The 20,374-nt window shown below is 38.1% G+C and overlaps 1 protein-coding gene across 1 annotated transcript in view; it reads right to left on the bottom strand.

Moving 5' to 3' along the window:
- The window catches only part of SYN2 (synapsin II), a 193,575-nt gene that overhangs the window by 110,229 nt on the left and 62,972 nt on the right, over positions 1-20,374 (bottom strand). Inside the window, exons 2-4 of the mRNA XM_055805683.1 lie at positions 7,135-7,192; positions 4,056-4,147; positions 6-162 (exon numbers count right to left, since the gene is read on the bottom strand). Of these exons, the coding sequence (XP_055661658.1) occupies positions 6-162; positions 4,056-4,147; positions 7,135-7,192 (307 nt within the window). The remainder of the gene's footprint in view (positions 1-5; positions 163-4,055; positions 4,148-7,134; positions 7,193-20,374) is intronic.

The following is a 20,374-nucleotide window of genomic DNA, read 5'->3' on the forward strand; positions in this document are numbered from 1 at the left end:
CTTACCACCCACGGCTTGTCACAGAAGTTATAGATTGATTCCAGCGAGTTGACACTCGGGATGCCCGCATACTGCATTCCAATGATCAAGTTACGGAAATCTTCATTTTCTGCCATACTGAATGAATGTTGTCGAACCAGGACAAAGTCAGGCCTGAATGACCTACCAAGAAAAAGATAGGTTGCTAATAGTCAACGATTAAATTCTTTTTCCTTCAACAGCAAAATCTTAAAAGGGAAAAGTGTCTAGCTCGTGGATAGAGAAATACCAAATGAACACTCAAAACAAAGGTAAATGTTAGAAGACAGAAAGTTATGGCTTTATGAAAATCTGTACTGTATCAGTTCTTAATTGCTGTCCAGGAAACATCAGCATCCAGTCAATAACGTGCCCCCATGAAGAGGAAAGACAAAATATCATGGCTTTTCAGGTTGTTTGCCCCTGAAAGATAAATCATGTATATAAACTCTGAGTATGTTCTTTAGTTTGTGTACACTGGTTCCTGAGCCGTGACAATCAAAACCAAAGCAGACTGATGTCTCTGCCAGAAACCGAAGCTTCTTGGGAACAATGTTTTTTCGCTGCTGTTGGCAGACCATTTTAAAGACAGTAAGAAATGAAGCAACCCCATTGCTCGTAGAATGAATCATACTGTAACTGGAGATGATCACAATTCAACTTCTGATCAAGACATTTGTCAAAATCAATTTCTAAACTTGAACTACACATTTTTCCCCTCTCTTTCTCTCTTCTATCTAATCAAGTTTTCCTCTGTTGCAACTTCCATGGCTTCTTCTCCTACCACTAGGCACCTTTGAGAACAGTCTGACACCATCTTCAACTTACTCAGACCCTGACATTTAGTAACTGAAGGAGGTTATGGAAAACAGAAGACACAATGCAACAGGATGGAGCCACCAGTACAGGGGCAAGTCACTCCTAAACATGACTGTCAATGGACTCTTTTCTGCATTCAGATTTTATAGGTGGAAAAAAAAACCTGACTAGCTTGAAGCTGTCAACCTCCTGAAAGAAGTGTAACTGCAGGGTAAATTAAATTAGTGTAGTAAATCAGTGTAATTGTTTACTTGCCTTGAATTAATATAAGCTGTACGCTGGAGTGAAAAATTTCAAAGATTACAAAATGATTCAGAAATCTCAATCTAGCAAAACAAAACAAACCCAAAACATGTTAAAATTTCTTCAGCAGTTTAAGATTCCGGTCTGAATGCAGTAGTCAAAGTATATTAGCTAGATTTTTAAGTTGGCTTTCAAATGTAATGCATGACTTGGTAAAACCAGCACTTTTGATTTGCTGTCAAAAATCATTAAAATGGCACTCTAGACCAATGGCCAAAACTCTAAAGAAATGCTTGTTTTTAAACAAGTTTCCAAAAAAATACTTGTAGCATAGTTCCGACAATTTGTGATCTAGGTTGCAGGATGGTGTGCCACGTGTTTGAAACACAGAAATTCAATTTGTTGGCACAGCATGAATATAATACTTAGAGGACTAATGATGCCTTAATCAAAACTGCAGACCACTCAGTGAAAGAAAGAGACCACCTCTATAATCTAAAATAGTGCTAAGGGAATTACACATCATCTCAAATACAGCATTGTGTTTTTAAATAAAAGTAAAGAACACAAAGTGTCCTTTAAAATACCCATTTAATGAAACAGTTGGAGAATTGAGGCAAGATACTTTAAAAAATAAAGATAAACCCCCATTTTTAGCTTTACAAAAACGCCTCAAAGGAACATGATACGTTTACATAATTGTTCTAGTGCTGTAATGACTGCTGGACAGAATGACTGTGTGTACAGAAGGTCATGAGAAAAAATTTAATCCTGGCTCACGCATTTGTAAGATCCAAAATCTCAGTGTTATGTAACATAAGATACCATTTTTCATGGTTTGATTTTCATTCACAAAATGAAATGAGCAAATGCCTGTTTATGGTTTTTTCCTCCTAAATCAAGACATCAAAAATCTGTCATTCAAATTTCTATGATTTTGCTAATGAATATTTTGCTCAAATCTATGATACGAGTTCACTTGGGACCTCAAATTAATAACACGTTCAAATTTTCATCTGAGTATTCAGGTGTTTATGCCTTTTTGGTAATGTGTTCATAGTCTGTATCCAATATGAACTTTGATGCCAGTGGGACCCGCAGCTTCTCCCATCTTTCTTAATAGTTGAGACGGACTGAAACAAAGGAACGTGTCACACATCCTGTTGTCTGACCCAAATTCAATGCTGGATTTCAAATAAAGTTTCTTGTCAACTGAACATGTAAAGAATGCAGGGATGCTGACGGATATTACCTTAGTGACACATTCCAAGCTTCAGGCAATAAACTTCACAAACCAATTAGGCTTAAAGCAACATAAAGACTAGCACTTACCTGGAGATACAGAATATTTATGTTTCAAAAATATTTTCAAATATATTCTGTATCTCCAGATAAGTTATCACAGAAACAGAGAACTGCTCTCGTATCATGTCTAAATATCCCTGTCACACCGGAAAGCATGCACATACGTGCAGGTGTATCACACAGATTTGAGTGAAACTTATCAACCTAAGGTAGCTCTATTTGGTTAATTAAACTACCCATAAGACTGATAATATTATAAAATCCTCTGTCATCTAAATCTTAGAGTTATCTGATGACACAACAAGATTTATCTGTTTCTTAACATAAGCAGCAGCATTACCAAGTTTTCTCAGAAACAGCAAATATACATCTTTGTAGATGCTATTTTCTGGAGGTTCCCAAATCACATTAAGTATTGACACATACCAAAGCTAACTTGGCCTCTATATTTTGGGTGTTTTTGGAAAACTCTCTACAGAAAAGCCACTAAGGAGCAGTGATCAAGATTTCCTGGCTCCAAAAATTTATCGCTGGAGAAAAAACACCACCATCACCACCACTACTAAAAATATCAAATCTCTTACTCTTCTAAGGAAATAATCTTGTGGATTTGGCAGAAGTGGTTGTTGTATTAAGCTGCAGTATTTTTAGAACACACAAGAGATTAAACTGTTGTGAGTTTTAAGGCATAAAGTACACAAAGTATTTTTTCGTGATTTTTTTTACATGAATGAGCAGACATTTTCAAATCTTTTATTTGGACAGATGTTGTGCAAAAACATGACGATACAAGACATGCTGTATGCTAGCTCCCTGAACTCTTGCCTGAAGAGAAGCATAAGCAGTAAACAAAGATAAACATAAGCAGTTATCTACCACTGTTTGTTAGTGGCTTGATCCACGTTTCTGAATGCACTTGTTCAGTCAAACAACTGCTATGCTATACTTAACTCATACTTAACTGCACTGGCCAATATAGCTATAATTCTCATAAACCAGATAAAATATAGGACTTCCTGAAATAACTCGGTTAATATTTAAGCTTTCAATTTGCCCAGACATACCCCTGTTTTCTTCCCTTACATTTACAAGGCTGTTGACATCCTCGCTGAAAAAAATGGTAAAATTACCCTGCCTTCAATTGGAATAATCTTTTTTGGACAAAACAGTCTATTAGGAAATCTCAGGTTTTTAAACTGAAATTCTCAAACAGAAGTGATATTCCAGTAACTATCCTGAGAGAAGTGCTAGGACTTGGCTGTTTCAATAGAAAATACTCAATTTTTGGACTAAATACAGCTCATCTGGAAAACTCTGGCATGTACAAAGGTCACAAAGACCACCTTTATTTCTGAAGCAAAGATAAAACCCAAACCAATAACCCTAACTCCCAATTATGTGTTTTTTTTATAGCAGACTTCATTCCTATCTTACTCAAATCCACCTTTCATATGATCAAAACATTGAGAGATTCCCTTCCCGCCACAAACAGGAAGTACTGCACTGATCACATACTTTTTTTTCCCTGCTTTTCATGCCAGTGACCAAAGTGCGTTGCAGTCAAAAACCCTATTGCACATATACAAAAAAAAAAATCATTCACTACCTTTTCCATGCATGCACTATGCCATTCATTGCTTTTTGCTGTTATTATATATATTTTTTCTTACCTGACCACTTTAGTGCCATTTCGAAATACTTGGATATCTACTGCATAATTGCCATCAGCATGGGCTATCAAGTTGATTTCTGAAAATTCTGCCTATGAAAAGAAGACTCACATTAGTCAGTCTCGTTTATTTTACCTTTATTTTCCTAAATCCCTTCTTTTAAGTGTTAGTATCCAAACTTCTGATAATATACATTTGGAATATAATGAGCACCAAAAGGATATAAATCCAACAGCATTTGCCACCTATGACACATCACATTTGAATAAATTCTGTACAAAGAAAGCAAAATGTAAACAACTTTTTCCAAAAAAGGACTATGGGGCAGTAGCAAGTGTATTTATTTATTCACGTCTGCACAGAAGTGTAGAGATTATATTTGTATGGTGTTTTCAGAGATTAATACAGACTCAACAAACATTCACATAAATTTTTGAAGAAAACAGTACAGAAGCAGCATTAAAATAACTGTGATAAACAGAATATTTTCTTATAGGATTTAGTGTCTCTTCATATACTTTACCCCTATTTCATTTATGAGCATTTATTCTTTAAAAGATCTGGTGCTAATGAACAATTGACTTGCAAAATTCACAAATAAAGAACTTTTTCAAAGTATCTTCTCACCCTGGAGATGTGGTATTTAAAAGGAATCACTTCCATACTCTGAATCTACAGTTATTTGAAAGGAAAGGACAGGATGTTTTTCATTTATCCACAGTCTTTCATCAGCTTAGACTCTCAAGGCACTTTACAATAACATTACACAGCAGAACAATTGAAATGCAGCCAACTGTCTTCTAGTGCATAAATAAAAGCGTCTTTGCTGTCCCGGACACTAATACAGAATAGAGCGTGTCAGAATTCTCATTAGTCTCCTCTTGAAAAATAGTATCACTGAGTCTTCCAAAGTAAAATCTGTGTAAGGCTTTCAGAATTCAGTGTTCAGTTAAGGCAAGTGTTGCCTACTCTAACCACCCTCCCAACTCAATAGCTTAAGTATGTGCTTGATTTCAAGCATGGAGGTCTCTTCATTAAATCCCATACGCATATATACTGTCTCAGACCAGTATTATAGTGTTCTAAACACAAGGGGTAGCTTTAAGATTATTATAAAAGCAGTACAAATGGTGAGAGATTGAAATATTTGTATCGTGCTGACAATATTAAAGTATCATTTAAAATATATTTAATCTGAGATTGACAACTGATCTCCCCAATTAATAAAACATATTAAACAATTACAAGGATTCACAATGTAGGTTTTGTAGTTCAAAAGCTTAGCACACAGTGGAAAACATTGTACATTAAGATAGGCTGCTGTAAGTAGTGTAAAAATAAAATAACGGTCTCTGGTATTAGCAAAAGTAGACTAAAGTAGTTGTTAATAACTATTTGTATATGACTGCCACAGTGCTAACGTTTTACAAAGTGATTAATAGGGTTTAGAAACTTTCAATTTCTTACTGATTAAAGGTGGTTCTGGTCCTAGAAGAGACCATATGAAGGAAATTCTAGGCTTACACAGAGCTTTTGTTAGTATTAAATAGACAGTGCGCGTGATGTCAATGGCATGGTCTGATCTAGGTGTGAATGGTATTTGGGGACAAAACAGCATGTCTTCTTTTTCCTGTCTCTCCCTCAATGCCCTTGAAGATCCCTGGCAAGGCTTTCCATGTTTCAAAGCCAAGAACATCAGCAGATATTCAATGGTGTAAAGAATGGAGCAAAGCTAGATGCTGTACTATCACAGTGAATTTAGATAAGCTGAATCCACACAGCTAGTGATAATTTTCCCTCACTCTTTGAAATTCCAGTGACAAAACAATTCAGTTTAAAGTACCGAAGCCTCTTACAGTAGCATCTACTTGTAGAATTCAAGATTGAAAAGCGGTAAAAAGACATTTAATTCCCTAGTCTCAGATATCTATCTCAAATAAAATAGCCAAAATTCTAATGGACCCTGAATTATATCTCCATATTTATTCAGTGCTTTTTTAAAAAAACCCACACGCTAGCACTGCAACCAAAGCTTATGTATATTCTTAAGTGAAGGACTTAGTGATAAAAAAAATAATGCATCATGTAATTCATGGAGTGTCTGGGAAATTCAGTCTCTAAGCAACAACTTGGGAATATGACATCTTTTTAATGTGCAAATTATGGTTGGAATCTTGACAAAGAGCTGACTGGGCACCAAAAAGGACTGCCATGGTGTAACCCCAGCTGGCAGCTCAGCCCCGCACAGCCGCTCGCTCACTGCCCTGCCGTGGGATGGGGGAGAGGATCAGAAGGCTAAAAGTGAGAAAACTCACGGGTGGAGATCAAGGCAGTCTAATCAGTAAAGCAAAAGCCACACATAAGCAAAGCAAATCAAGGAATGCATTCAACACTCCCACGGGCAGGCAGGTGTGCAGCCACCTCCAGGAAAACAGGGCTCCGCCACACGTAACGGTGACTTGGGAAGACAAATGCCATCACCCCAAGCCTCCCCCCTTCCTCCCCCAGCTTTATATGCTGAGCATGATGTCCTATGGTATGGAATGTCCCTTGGGTCAGTTGGGGTCAGCTGTCCTGCCTGTGCCCCCCCCCCCCCCCCCCAGCTTCATGTGCCCCCCAGCCTGCTCGCTGGTGGCGTGGCGTGAGGAGCAGCAAAGACCTTGGCTGTGTGTAAGCACTGCTCAGCAGTAACTAAATCATCCCTGAATTAACACTGTTTTCAGCACAAATCTGAAACACAGCCCCATACCATCTACTAAGAAGAAATTAACTCTATCCCAGCCAAAACTAGCACATCTACTTAACTTGTGAGGTTTTATTGAAGTGCAAGGGCTTATGTATCTACCTACACATATCTGCATACAGGATCATAGGACACTTTAGGTTGGAAAAGACCCTTAAGATCATCACATCCAACCATTAACCTAACACTACCAAGTTCACCGCTAAACCATGTCCCTACGCACCACATCTACACATTTTTTAAATACCTTCAGGGAGGTATGTGTTTATACATATACATGTGTTTGTATAAATAAACAAATATAAAAATAACACTCAGATTAAGTAATTTAGTTACCTGTTCAACCTTTATGTCATATTCTCCATGGACCTTTTTTCCACGAAAAGCCTTGGCCCTGCAGGAAAAAAGGGAGAGAGAAAATCAAGGATATAGGTATCTGTAATCAGTAGCTATATAAAAGCTTCCTGTAGGGCCTTCCTATCTTGAGAATACACTGATCTACTAGTTCAATCTACCTACTACACAGATACAATTCTCTATCCTTTGACATCCTTGGGCCCTTAACATCCCATCACACGGTATTGGGGGATTAAAAAGCATAATGTGATTTTCAACATTAAAGTACATACTCAAGTATACTGCAACACATATTGCACAATTACTTATTAATATAAAATGAGTACCATTAAAAAGATGCAATCTTGCTCTCATTAAAGTCAACACCACCAGTGGAAATTCATTCCGATGAATTTCAACTCAGTGAATGAATTTCAGTAACAGCCACTCATGGCAATCTTTATCCAATTAATTTATTTAGAAAAACTGGTTTATTGAAACACTATGCTTAGAAACTTCATATTTTTTTTAAAGAAATTTATCAGAGGTACTGGAGACTGCTGTCACCAAAGATGAAAGTGCATGATTTACTAATCAGGTTTGCTTTTTCTAAACTATAACTTGAGACAATGCAATTAATCTGAAGGAGTGTTTATGAGTAATCATTGTACACCAGGATTGCTATGATAAAACAGAACTGAATTCAGCGATCCAGTCTCCCAAGCCTGACAAGCAGACATTCTTCTAGGAATGTTAGTTAGTTCTATGCCTTAGGCAGCACGTATCTGCTTTGGAGTAAATGGGAATTTTAAAAAAAAATAATAAATCTGTTCACAAAATGGAACTACTCTAACACTCTGAAGGTGGAAAGGGGATGTGGTATCAGTTTCTCTGCACCTTTTTTGCTCAAGACTAAGCTTAGAGTACCTTTCTGGCTTTTATTATATGTGGGCCACAATTTGTTGCACAATCCAAAAACAGAACACCACAGGACATCTTCTCAAGTGTTAACAAAAAGTACCACCTTTACCCATTTTCAGCATCTGACAAAATGCTATTCAATTAAATCTACTTCATCAGTGAAAGTAATGTATATTACATGTTAAATCCATTCATCATTGCTTTTGGAAAATCCTTTTCCCACTGACATCCAGAAGAGTTTCACCACTGGTTTCAATAGTGAAAGAACCAAACTTCTAAATAATCAACTGAAAACAGTGCCTTTGGCAACAAAGTTCTTAGAGGTATGTTAGGTATCATGGATAACATATGGTAGAAAGCAAAGAAAGTGTTTACACTGAAATGGCATTCTAAAATATTGCCCAACAATTAATACTGTACAAATACACAACTAGTAAGAAGATAACAATAAAGAAAGCATTTGCATTACTATATGTTTTCTTATAATAAATACACATGAAATATGAAGTTTGAAATCCATCATTTTATTATAGGAGGCGCATACTCAGCATAATGTTATGTTTTTGGCAATAACAAAAGCAGAATTTAAATATACAGTGTCAAAAGTCTAACTTAAATATCATTAACCACTTACTTTTCTGTCCAAATTTGTTTTGAAATTCCATATAGCGAATATGAAAATTACCTCTTGAAAACTTTGAAGATGTCTGGACATGGCTTAAGTTTTATAATGCTCTTTATGCTGAAGCTTCAGCTGGGCCACGTTAATCCAACAGGAGCAGGAAAACCAAGGACATCTGTATTACTTCTATGAGAAGTCCACAAAAGCCAGACCAGAGAGGAAGTTATCATGTTCAAAGATAACACCACACCTACCTCAGAAGAAAAGCAACCAATTCATAACAACAGACAACTTCAATGCCTCTTTGAAAAACTAAAATTTACCACTTCAAAAAATATTTCAAACTGCAGTTGTGATTCCCATCAATTTAACAGTAATGTTATTGCTGAATTTTACTGGGAACAGGATGAGCACCTAGATTTGTTCTGATGTGGCAATAGGTGAGGTAAATGCATTACTGGACATCACATAACACAAATTTAATTTGAATAGAATTACGTTGGCTACATAACATGATAATGTTACAGTGAAGCTGTCTCTTGAACATGGGAAAATAAGCTTAGAGCAAGACTCAGTTTCTTCAAAGCTGAATGCTAACTTGACCATATAGAGAGATTAAGCCTCCCCCAGTGCTTACCCTAAGAGGTATCAGCAACCAATCCCTTCTTTAAGAGAGGAAAGAGAACTAAGAAGCCAGCGAGGGCCCAAGAGAGGGTCTTCTATTCTTTAGCACCAGGTCCACTGCACATATTGGAATGGGCTCAAAACATCAGTTAATTATTAATTAGTGAGATGCTATTCTTTTAAATTCTGTCTTTCTATTTAAACATCATTTAGATGAGGCAACCTTTCAACAACTAAACTCTGGCATGACTCACATTTCAACAAATGACTTCAGCTATGAAAATAAACAGTAGTAGTAAGTGCTGAAGTTAAGCAATCTGGAGCTTGAAAACAAACATGACTTTTAATCACTTAAAGAGACTTAATTTCAAAGTAGCTTTAACCAACAGCTTTTATAAAAATGTATAACATTCAGTAATATTGTCCAAGTGTTGAGCCAGAATCTGCAAGAATTTCCTATGATATCCTAAAAAATAACTTACAGCTAAAAGTCATGACTCAGCAACTTCAGAAAAAACTCTAAGATTAGCATGTTTCCTGTGAAATAGAACCTAGTTTTCATTTTATTTACTGTACTTAGGAAATACAGTCATACCCTGCTTGAATTATTTCCCATTTGCAATATGAGAAATGTGCAATCTTATCATAAAGACATTTATGACATGTTTTAATTAATTTATATTTTCTTACTGAGGGGAGATGGAGAAAAAAATTCTCTGTTGTTATTGATTTATAGAATTCCACTGAATTGTAGTTTGGATTCCCTGTTATGCCTTATTACTCTGAGTACTGAGCATGGAATACCTGCGTATTAACCCTTGGCGCACCTCCACAGGAAGGAATTCACGCTTTCCGGCCAGGGACCCCAGGCAAGGTGTTTGAGAAGAGTGAGGTTAGCTGTCAGCGTGAGTAAAGTTAAAAAACCAAATGTGCCCCAATTCAAGTGTCATATGACTGCCTATAGTTGATGATTTCTTGCATTGGGGGGGGGGGGGGGGGGGGGGGGCGGGGAAGAGAAGGAAAGAAAGCAGTTTATTCATCTGAAACTCTGAGTAACCGCTTGCTTGCCAAAGCCTAAAGGCAGAGAAAACAGACAGCTACTAATATGAATGCTGCCTATTGGAGTTACAAGCATGACCTCTTATAGTCAGCATCTTTTCCAAATATGTGAAATATTTATGTATTTCTTGCTTTGTTTTGTGGTTAAAGATCTTTACACAACAATAGGATATACAGTTGCCATAGATGCAGCCTAATACAAACTCATACTGCTTAATGAACTTTGGCAGGGACAATGAATGAAGTAGCAATCACTAGAAGTGTTTCAAATACGTAAGAAAGACCTGAAATATTTCCCCCTTAAAATACACAGCATCTATGTACATTTCCACAGTATCTTACTATGCCATGAAACCACAGTTTAAACCACATTTAAACGAACAAAGCATTAAAACTGGTGCTACATTTGATCGGCAGCAAAATCAACAGGAAAAATCACTTGCTAACATGCAACGGGTTTTACTGCTTCAGCTTGTATTCTTTAACTCGGCAGCGATGAGCTGGTCAGCAACAGTCTTTCCTAAAGTCAAAGCACACCTCCAGCAAACAGGTGGGGTCCAGTCCTGCAAACTACTGCTTTTGTGCATCACTCACCTGTTCTCACAGCTTCCAACACCGCGACTAGTGCCCGTCAGTTTAGCGCAGCACTTGTAGGCTGCCTTCTGTATGACCAACAGAATGTGCACAGGGTTTGGTTCCGTTTGAACACCAGTTTCTGGGCACGTCTGTACAGCGATCTGGAAATGAACGACCAATCCTATCAAGAAGATTGTATGCTCAAAAATAATTACGGCACCGGTTTACGACAACAGGGCAGTCTGTTCATCATTCGGAACAGTGACAACTGCAGATCGTCAACACTTACACACCGCTAGCATCGTTTACGTTGGGCAGGGCAACACGCAGGTATACACGCAGCTGTCTCAGGGAACTGGTTCACTGGGATTGCCACGCGCATGCGAGGATGCTGGCGGAGTACTGACACTGAACCAGCCCGACCTCAACAGGCATGAAAAGCAGGGCACGCTAGCCTTGTAACAGAACAGCGAATGTGAAGAGAAAGCAAGCCCGGTCTTCAAGTTCAAATCGAGTTAGAAATAACTGATTATTTAATTGAAGGGGAGAGAGAGGCGAGAGAGTAGATTTTGTCTCAAAGTTTTTGTACCAGAAAAACTATGGTTTGTATATGCTGCTCTAATTTCATGCTGAATCAGAAACAGTCAATCTACCCCCAGCTGCTAGTATTTTCTATTAATTTAAAAGCAATATGACTGTGTCTAAAATTTCGCCAGCATCCCATTTGTACTGCTAGGTGATCTGGTAACACAGGTGCTAAAAAGACACAGAACACTGGCGTAATCATAGAATCCCTCAGGTTAGAAGGGAGCCATAAGGATCCTTGCGTCCAACGCCCTGCTCCTTGCAGGACACCTAACACTAAACCATATGACTAAGAGCATTGTCCAGACGCTCCTTGAGCTCTGACAGGCTTGGTGCCATGGCCACTTCCCTGGGGAGCCTGTTCCAGCAACTGACCGCCCTTCCAGTGAAGAATCTTTTCGTAATGTCCAGTCTGCACTTCCCCTGGCATGGCTTCATTCCACTCCCTGGTGTCCTGTCACTGGTCATCAGAGAGAGGAGGTCAGCACCTCCCCCCTGCTGTCACCCCTCAGCTGATCACCTTGTCCCAGGTGGAGAATCCAGCAGTTGCTCTTGTTAAATTTCATACGTTCAGTAGACTTGTCTACTGTTCCATGAGAAAGTATTGAACAATCTAATAAAATCATGTATCTTTTAATTAACATTTCATTGATATAATCTAGACACATTCTAAGTACATGGTTTTTAGAACAGCAGTTAGTTCTAAATATATTTGTTTTCAGTTTGAAATCAAAAGAATCTGTCAAGGAAATAAAGGCTTAAAAACATGATCACGTACATATCACGAATCCACAATAAGGATCACTTTAAGGAGCAGGATTATTACTTCTTCCATATGCTGAGGACTTTTTAGACTGTTATTCGGACTTCTGTAAACATATGAAAACCATAAGAAACTGTGATCAAAATACGCATATGGTAAGATTTGCATAATGTTTTCATTTTATGTGACCTAATCTGCAATCTACTGAAACCAGTGGGAATCTCTCTACCAACATCAATGGGCTCTGCAACAGTCTGATAGTATCAACAGTTGCTACACAAACTTCCACCCAATCAGCTTAGCTATAAAGCTCACCGTTTGGAACTGCTATGATGATGCTATCATGACTAAATACAACAAATTATTAAGAAATGCGGTTTACAGACTTTCTTTTATTTACTTGTCCCACATTTCTCCAAGACGCTGGTAAGAGACATACAAAAAATTAAAGTATCCTATTTAAAACCTGATTCTTAAAGACCTTAACACTCTTAAATAAATTACTCAGATTCTGTAAAGACCTATTTGGATTTAAAACATCATCTTTTTTTCTTCTGTACTGTAAAGTTATACTTTTGGCACTTGACCCAGCCAGTATTTCACTCTCACATAAAACAGTTATGCTTTGTCAAGCTATTACTCCATTCAGAAATTGTCTTAAAGGAAGCAGACTGTCACCACAAGAGTTATAGAAGTGATAGAACAAATCAAGTGCATGACTTTTAGTTCTACTAGTGCTCCCTGTTGAGTTGGATTTCATTAGATTAATGACGATCTCCATTACCAGGAGCCTGTAAATTTGAACAGCAGCACATTTCATTGGGTCTGAAATAGCACGGCTTATTTTAACAGGTTCCATAGCTCACATTTGTATTGGGCCAGTTAAGTTTTGCTGTTAATCACTCAGCTTGATGAAATGTTGTATTCAATGGAGGCACTGTAATTGGCAAGGACACACAGATTGTTCTTTCTAGTAATTCACTGTGTGATCTGACAATTCACAGAAACCCTAACCAAAAATTGATTAATTTCATAAAAACCTTTTTTTCCCCCTCAGTATGACAGTCAAGACACAATTTATGCAGTTCTCATTCTAAGTCATTGCCTAACTTTTCAAAAGGGAAAATAAAACCTTCATAAAAAAAGAAAGGAAAAAAAAAAAGAAAAAAGTGCTAGCTTCTGCCAATAAGTAACATATGAACAACTGCATTTCAGCCCATTATTTGCTCAATGGAGGTCACAATAGAAATGAGCTCTGAACATTTTCTTCTGTGCCCAATGGCACAACATGGCCAACATTTTTTTTTAATATATCACATTGTTTCCACCAGTACAATATGTCTCAGTCTTTCACCGTATATCTTTACTTGAAATTACTGTCTTGACTACTCTTATACCAATTTCATCAATGGGGGTACATGGAAAGAGAATTACTGGGAACAAAAGGGAGCACTTGCAGTCCTAGGGCACATAAGGGAGTTATCCCAAATAGCCTAATATGAGACCTGCTCTACCAAGCTACAGGGTTTCTTCATCGCTGGTCTGCCCAGTTTCATTGAGGACCATGAAAGCACAGCTACCCCAGCAGTTCAAACATAACAGAGCAGCAGAAGACATCTCTAGAAGCAGCCATCCTCTGGAACAAGGCTTTCCCTCCCCTGACTTCTGTAACTTGCAGCAAAGCCTTTGTTAAATATGTGCTCAAAGAACAGAGCTCCTGCGGGGAGCCTTTCCTCTGCAAAGGCACTGAACCATCGTACCCTTCCCCAGCCCCTCTACCAGGGATGGCTAAACTCACGAAAAAGCAGAGTACACACTTCCCAGTGGAGGATTTTCCCGATCAGACAGTGCAGAATGTGTGAAGAGATTCAGCTCTAAAAGCATATCAAAAAAGAAAGCATAGTGATCTAGAAATAAAGAATGCAAGCTTATTAAGTAACAATTACTCGGTTTCCCTTTTTGTGCTGCATATCCACCTTGCTAGAAAGGTTGTTGGTTTTTTTTAGAATAGCTTTATATGTGGCACCTTCAGAGGCTTTCACAATCTCTGACTCAATCCCTTTGTTTTTCCCACCTAATTTGTTACTAGACTTTTCTTTTTTAACAAATTATTTCATCCCCTTGGCGTATATTTGAATGTTATCTCTGTTACTCTGATTATTTAAACAAAACAGTGTCTTGTTCTTTTTTGTTCTTAATTTTGTTCTTTTACAGAACAGATCTTCCAGCCCAAGAACGACCTTTGTTGTTTTAATATGGAGCCTACCTATTTGTCACTCTGTTCTGTGCCTGAATGCAGTGTTTTCACCAGAAATCTAACAAAAACGAAAGTGCCTCCTACTCTTGAATCTTTCATTTGAGCTCAATTTTTCTGGGTCTTTTGAAGCACACACTTTACTGAAAATGCCTAATTTTCTGCCCACTCAAGGTGAAACAAGTACTCTTTCATGACCAAATGCTAGTGGTAATGTCTCAAAATCCCACACCTCCGATTATGTAATATTTACCATTAGCCCATTCCTTCTGTGCAAGATTTATAGTCACGATGTAATTTCTGTGGGCTTTTTTTGTAAACTAGATGACAAATGAAAGTATTTTTAAATGTTCATTCCCTCATCACTAGAAGACCTCATACGTGATGCAACACATTATAACCTTTTCCAAATCTGTTAGACTCATTAGAACAACAATTTCCCATGGTTTAGGGTCATAAAAATATTTTGTACTCATGAGATGAACAGAAAGTCCCAAATCTTATGCAGGAAAACATCACTAGCCAGATTAGGCTAACAAAATATTACTGTTTAAATACTGGTGAAGGTTTTAGTGGTTCTTAGTGCTATAGGACTTAAACTGCATCTTCTGCACCAGCTGCTGTAAGTTCCTTAATCTTATCTACTATAGCCAATGTAATAATATTGCAGGCTAAATAACAAAGTTAAATTTGTCATTTCCAAGTCTCCCCACCAATTAAGTCGACCTTTCTTTCCAACTTCTCATTCTATTGCGAACAAAGATTAAGTTAATGTTAATGGGCAGCTCCACTGTTTAGAAAGTAAAGCACTCTATCTTGAATAAGTGGCAGAAATGTTGCACAATGCAGTCACTGGTGATTAGTTTATGACAGAAAAAACCTAAACCATCTAGAAATATTTTAGTTTACTTTTTTTTCCTATCAAGATAAATAAAATAAAGTAAGCCTAAAAGACTTCACACTAACAGAAGGTGATTTCTGACAACATCTGAAACACCATAAAGACCAGCATGGAGTAAAAGAGTCTTTGAGGCTGAATCCACATTATTGATAAACTGTTCAGCAAGAATTTATCTGCCTTTTAATTTTGCTATTTGTACTGAATTCTCTAAGGTATTTTAATGCCTCAAAGCAAGATGCATGACTCTGTGAGGTGAGAAAGTCGGAATCATTTATGTCTGGAGACATTACAAGGCGATACTTTGTACATAACATGTCGGGCTATGTAAACATACCAAAAAAAAAATCTTTTTTGCATTTTCACCTTTGAGGATCCTGCATTTAATATAGAAACTGTATCTTCAAAACCTCTCCAGCTGGTTCCCCTCTGTGCTTGTCCTATAGACAAGTCATGCATGTCTGTGGGAGAAAGCAGGAGAGCCAGGGCGCACCTCTGAGCTCCAGTTTGCCAGTTAAATCGGACCGAGCACATCAAACCGTCAGTCCTGATGTCAAACCTTAAATCTCCAGCCCCACACAGGAGCAAGACCCAGTGGAAACACAGCGTAACAGGAGAAGAAAGGACTGCCACAAGTGCCAGAATATCTTAAAGATATACATACATATACATACATACACAAAACCATACTCAATCAAAAGTGGCCTTTAGAAAGAATAGCAGTGACAGTACAGGCAAGTCCAAGTATTTTATTTTTTTTTTTCCAACTGGACCCCCACAAGCATTCCACACCCCTGCAGAATAATTCTGTGAAGCTACAGATACTGAATGAGATTGAAATGAATTAAGGACTAAAAGATTTTTCGCAGATCAGCTATTGGTTTGCTCTGTGGTTTAGAGATCCTTTCACCTCCATCACACAGAACTGGGGTCTCTTCCGATTCTATCACTGGCTTTGTGCTGCAGGAATACTAGGGGGCTGCATTTGAATCAAGATCCCAAAGAACTGGTGTAAAACAGCCTTTGACATTTTTTTTTTTTGTTGTTTTTTCCATGCAACTGAAACTTATGGTTTTATACTTCTTATACTAGGTTTTTATAGTGTCTCAAGTACAACAGTCGTGTTGCCCTGTTTCTCTGAGCAGATCAATTAGAAAACCTAGTCTTTGCAGCTCTACAATTAACTAGGTTTCTCATCTTCACAGATGCAGTAGAGTATATGGTTTTTGCTGCCCTCTTCTGTAAAAGACATGTATATCAGATGGGCTATAAAATTATTCCCGACCACAGATAAATGTAGATCCTGGGTCATCTTTCTGGCTTTGAGCAGCTGTGCTGGTATCAGCCCCACTCAGAACGAGCAGCGGGGCCAGGCAGCAGTCACACGCAGGGAAATACTTCACTGTCATGGAGTTAGGTGTATGCTTGTGCTGAACGATGGATGAACCTAACCTGCAAGTCGTTTTAGATCTACTAGAAAAAGCAGATTAACAGCAGCAGTAAGAACTCTCTACGTATTTAACACAGTGTTAGCAAAAACCCACAGGAAAATTCATCACTGAAATCAACATGGATTAAATTACTAGTAATTGCTAATGCTTTCTATGCTCCTCTCCTATTTTATGTTGCATTAATGAATAATATTCAGGTGGGGATTTTTCTCTCGCACATACACACTCAGATTCTGCTGGCTTCATACCAGTCTCCTCTGACTCTAAATAAGATTTCCAGTGTATCAGGAAGCTGGGGTGTACCCCCAGCGAAATTCCCCTCCCCGCCCCCCCCCTCCCCCCCCCCCCCCCCCCGGGAAGGAGGGATTTCATGCACTGTGCTCAGCAGAAAAAAAAAATATTAATTTATCAGTTATTGTGGAAGACTGAGCCTCAGACACATGCATTTTATCTACCCACTGGCTTTGGAGGAAGGTTCAGAGTGGTGCCATGAAAAAAACAATTGTTTCAAGATACTCAAGTTACAATAGCTATCAGAAACACATTATACTGGTAATTCTCAGTAGAAGGTGATACCAAGAAAATAGGAAATACTTTTCCCAGTATTATTTTTTCACTTTTTTTTTTAACCACTTTTTATATTTTTTTGTGTTCTGCAGGGAAAAGCATACAATAGTGTAGCAGGTTACCATTTTGCCCTATCTAGGGTATCTCCATATATATTCCTTCTCCGGTCATACTTTTAGACATACTGGTACTTTTATACTGACAAATCATCACTAGAAAAATTTTTCAAACAGGTTACTATGTTTGCAGAGACCTGAAAATATAGTACTTGTTTTTTAGCTTGTTATTAACTCCTGCAAAACATGCATGAATGGGTTCTTCTGAAAAATATGGCACGGAATATATTTTAGCAATGCTCTAACCCTTTCACTAAAAAGAATTGTCTCTCCTGCTCAGAATTAAGCTTCCAAATACATTACAAAACTAAACTAACCACTGTGTATTTTAATATTACACTTTAAAAGTATAATCACATATAATTTTATTTGTACTTAAAATATCCATGTTTGGCTTGTTGATTTTAATATTCTCTAAAAAGCCAAATAACTAAAAGCCTGTGTTCCCGAGGATTTTCAGCTTCCCACTACAGATTAGAGAACAATGGAATTTTCTGGTGCTGCTGAAGTTAGTGAATTATATTTTCCTCTGCATTAAACTGGCAACGCAACTAATACGCTAGACTGGAAGCATGACCCACCCTTTCCCCAAGTGAAGCTGACCTTGGCGATATGGGCTTTAAAAATCCTTACACTGGAACAGTCTATAAAAATAAAAGCCAGGTTAAGACTATTGGGATCTGCAACACAAAACACACCACAAGTCGCAGGTATGTTGTGACAGAAGGGAAGCCATTAAAGATGAGAAACATGACCTGGATACACAACAATAACTTTCCTTAGGGTAGTATCTGACAGGTTTGGATTTTTCTAGGCAGCTGTGTAAACACTGTATTTGCTTATAGTGCATCTATAATTATATATGATACATATTATATTCTATATAAATACATTCTATATAAAATATAATAATAATAGGAGCTGATTTAAAAAAAAAAAATCTCCATGAGTGATACATTTGTTTTATTCTAACTATGCATTACAGTGATACAAAACCCCACACTTGCTCACACCCTCCTCATTATTTGTAAAACAAAAGTGATCTGAGCTCTTAGTGCTTAACGCGCACTGGAATTAAGCAGGTCCCCCACTGTTCCCAGTGGCTGCTGTACAGCAGCATAGGCTCCTCCACGCAAGGGCTGTGCTACATTCAGGTCACGTTCAGCTGTGGAAGTGGCGCAATATGTAATAGTATCCTGTACCTCAAATTTGGAATTTTGAAATTCAGCAGTGTGCCAACCTTTGGAGAAGAGATCTCCTGATGAGGCCGTGTCACAAGCCCCCCAGCAGCCCAGAGCCCGGGCTGACCAGCAGTACCTGACAGCGGTGAGGAGCAGAAGCCACTGCTGAACACAGAACTGTATTCTAACATCTCTTCCCCTTCCGAGATGGGCACTGCCCTTCCCCCCCTACCCCAACTAAATGCTGTCAAATAGGAGATTTACTGCCAAAAACATGGTAGTGTAACATGAAACAACTAAGATGCAAACATGCATTCTCTTTTGACATATATGATATATACTAACATACAGCAAGAGTTGTAATGATTCTGTAACTGAACAATTCACATTTACGGGATTAATTCCCCAAGTGCCTACAGGGGTGAGAACAGGACCTGTTCTCTTTTGCAAACAACAGCAAAGGCTGTTGCAAAATCTCAGAGATTTGAGCAGATCTCTCTAGGAGCTGTGCTGTGAAAAGACGGCTGTAATTTTAGTTGGTGACATGTATCACGTTAGTCAAGGATGCCCAAGAGATGAACTGAATCCAGCCCTACGTCATTTTGTGGGCTACACCCACCCACTTTTGTCCCTAATGGGAAGTGGCTAGCTTATGCTGTTAGTCACCCCTCCACTAATGCATCCTTGGGCAACCACAAGTCTGCAGTCCGTGGCACTGATTCATTTGGCCACGAGTCGTCAGAGAAGACGACAGGAGTACTTTTCCCATGAAGACACTGCCATTTGGCAAAGACTGAAATGGCAGGCATGTGCAAGCCTTTGTTACGTAAGATCCAAATCTGCAGCTAGTTACTGGTAAATATTTTTGCTAGTGGATTTATGACTCTGGGCAAGGATGATCATCCCGGTTAGTAAACAGAACATGAACAAATAACAGCATTCACAGTAAGAATATTTTCTTGATTATTCCACAGTAAGGCCTGTTGGGACGAAAATTCAGGATGTGTTGAAAACCTTTCAAAATTGGAGACCTAGGATATCCATACTGCAAGTTTAATTTCCTTAAGAAAAAAAGGCTGCTACACTCATTCTGCTTTGCTACTGCATCAACACAAATTAGTCTGTAGTTATATCAGCGACTGCTTTGATACAACTCTCGTATCAAAATCCCACATAGTGGCAGACTGCCAGTTTCTTCTAAAATCCTTCTTTTTTTCCAGTGGTGAACTAGGATAAAAACCAGAGCAAAACAAAATGAGCAAGTAATCTCTAAATTCCTAACAGCAAAATCAAAAGAAATGTCACCAGGATTTGCAGACATGGCTATTAATTTCTTTACAGCAAATCAGCAAAATATTTCTGACTACTTTTGAAGTCAGCGTTTTCTATCTTTCAGCCTGTATATGCCAGTTCAGAGGCATTTTTATCCCCAGTAGGTTTTATAACTTCATTTTCTGTAACCACATCTCTCTCCTATAGCAATCATCAACAAGCCTGGTGAGCATTATGTTTATTAACTTCATTTTAAACTCCTGTAGTCTGAGCTTCTCCATTCTCATGAACTGCATGCCACATTCCATTGTCCAGCAGGTAATTCAAAAGAAATTCACATTTTTGAGTTAC

Source organism: Falco peregrinus, chromosome 5 (assembly GCF_023634155.1).
Source record: "Falco peregrinus isolate bFalPer1 chromosome 5, bFalPer1.pri, whole genome shotgun sequence".
In the NCBI taxonomy this organism is placed as follows: Eukaryota; Metazoa; Chordata; class Aves; order Falconiformes; family Falconidae; genus Falco; species Falco peregrinus.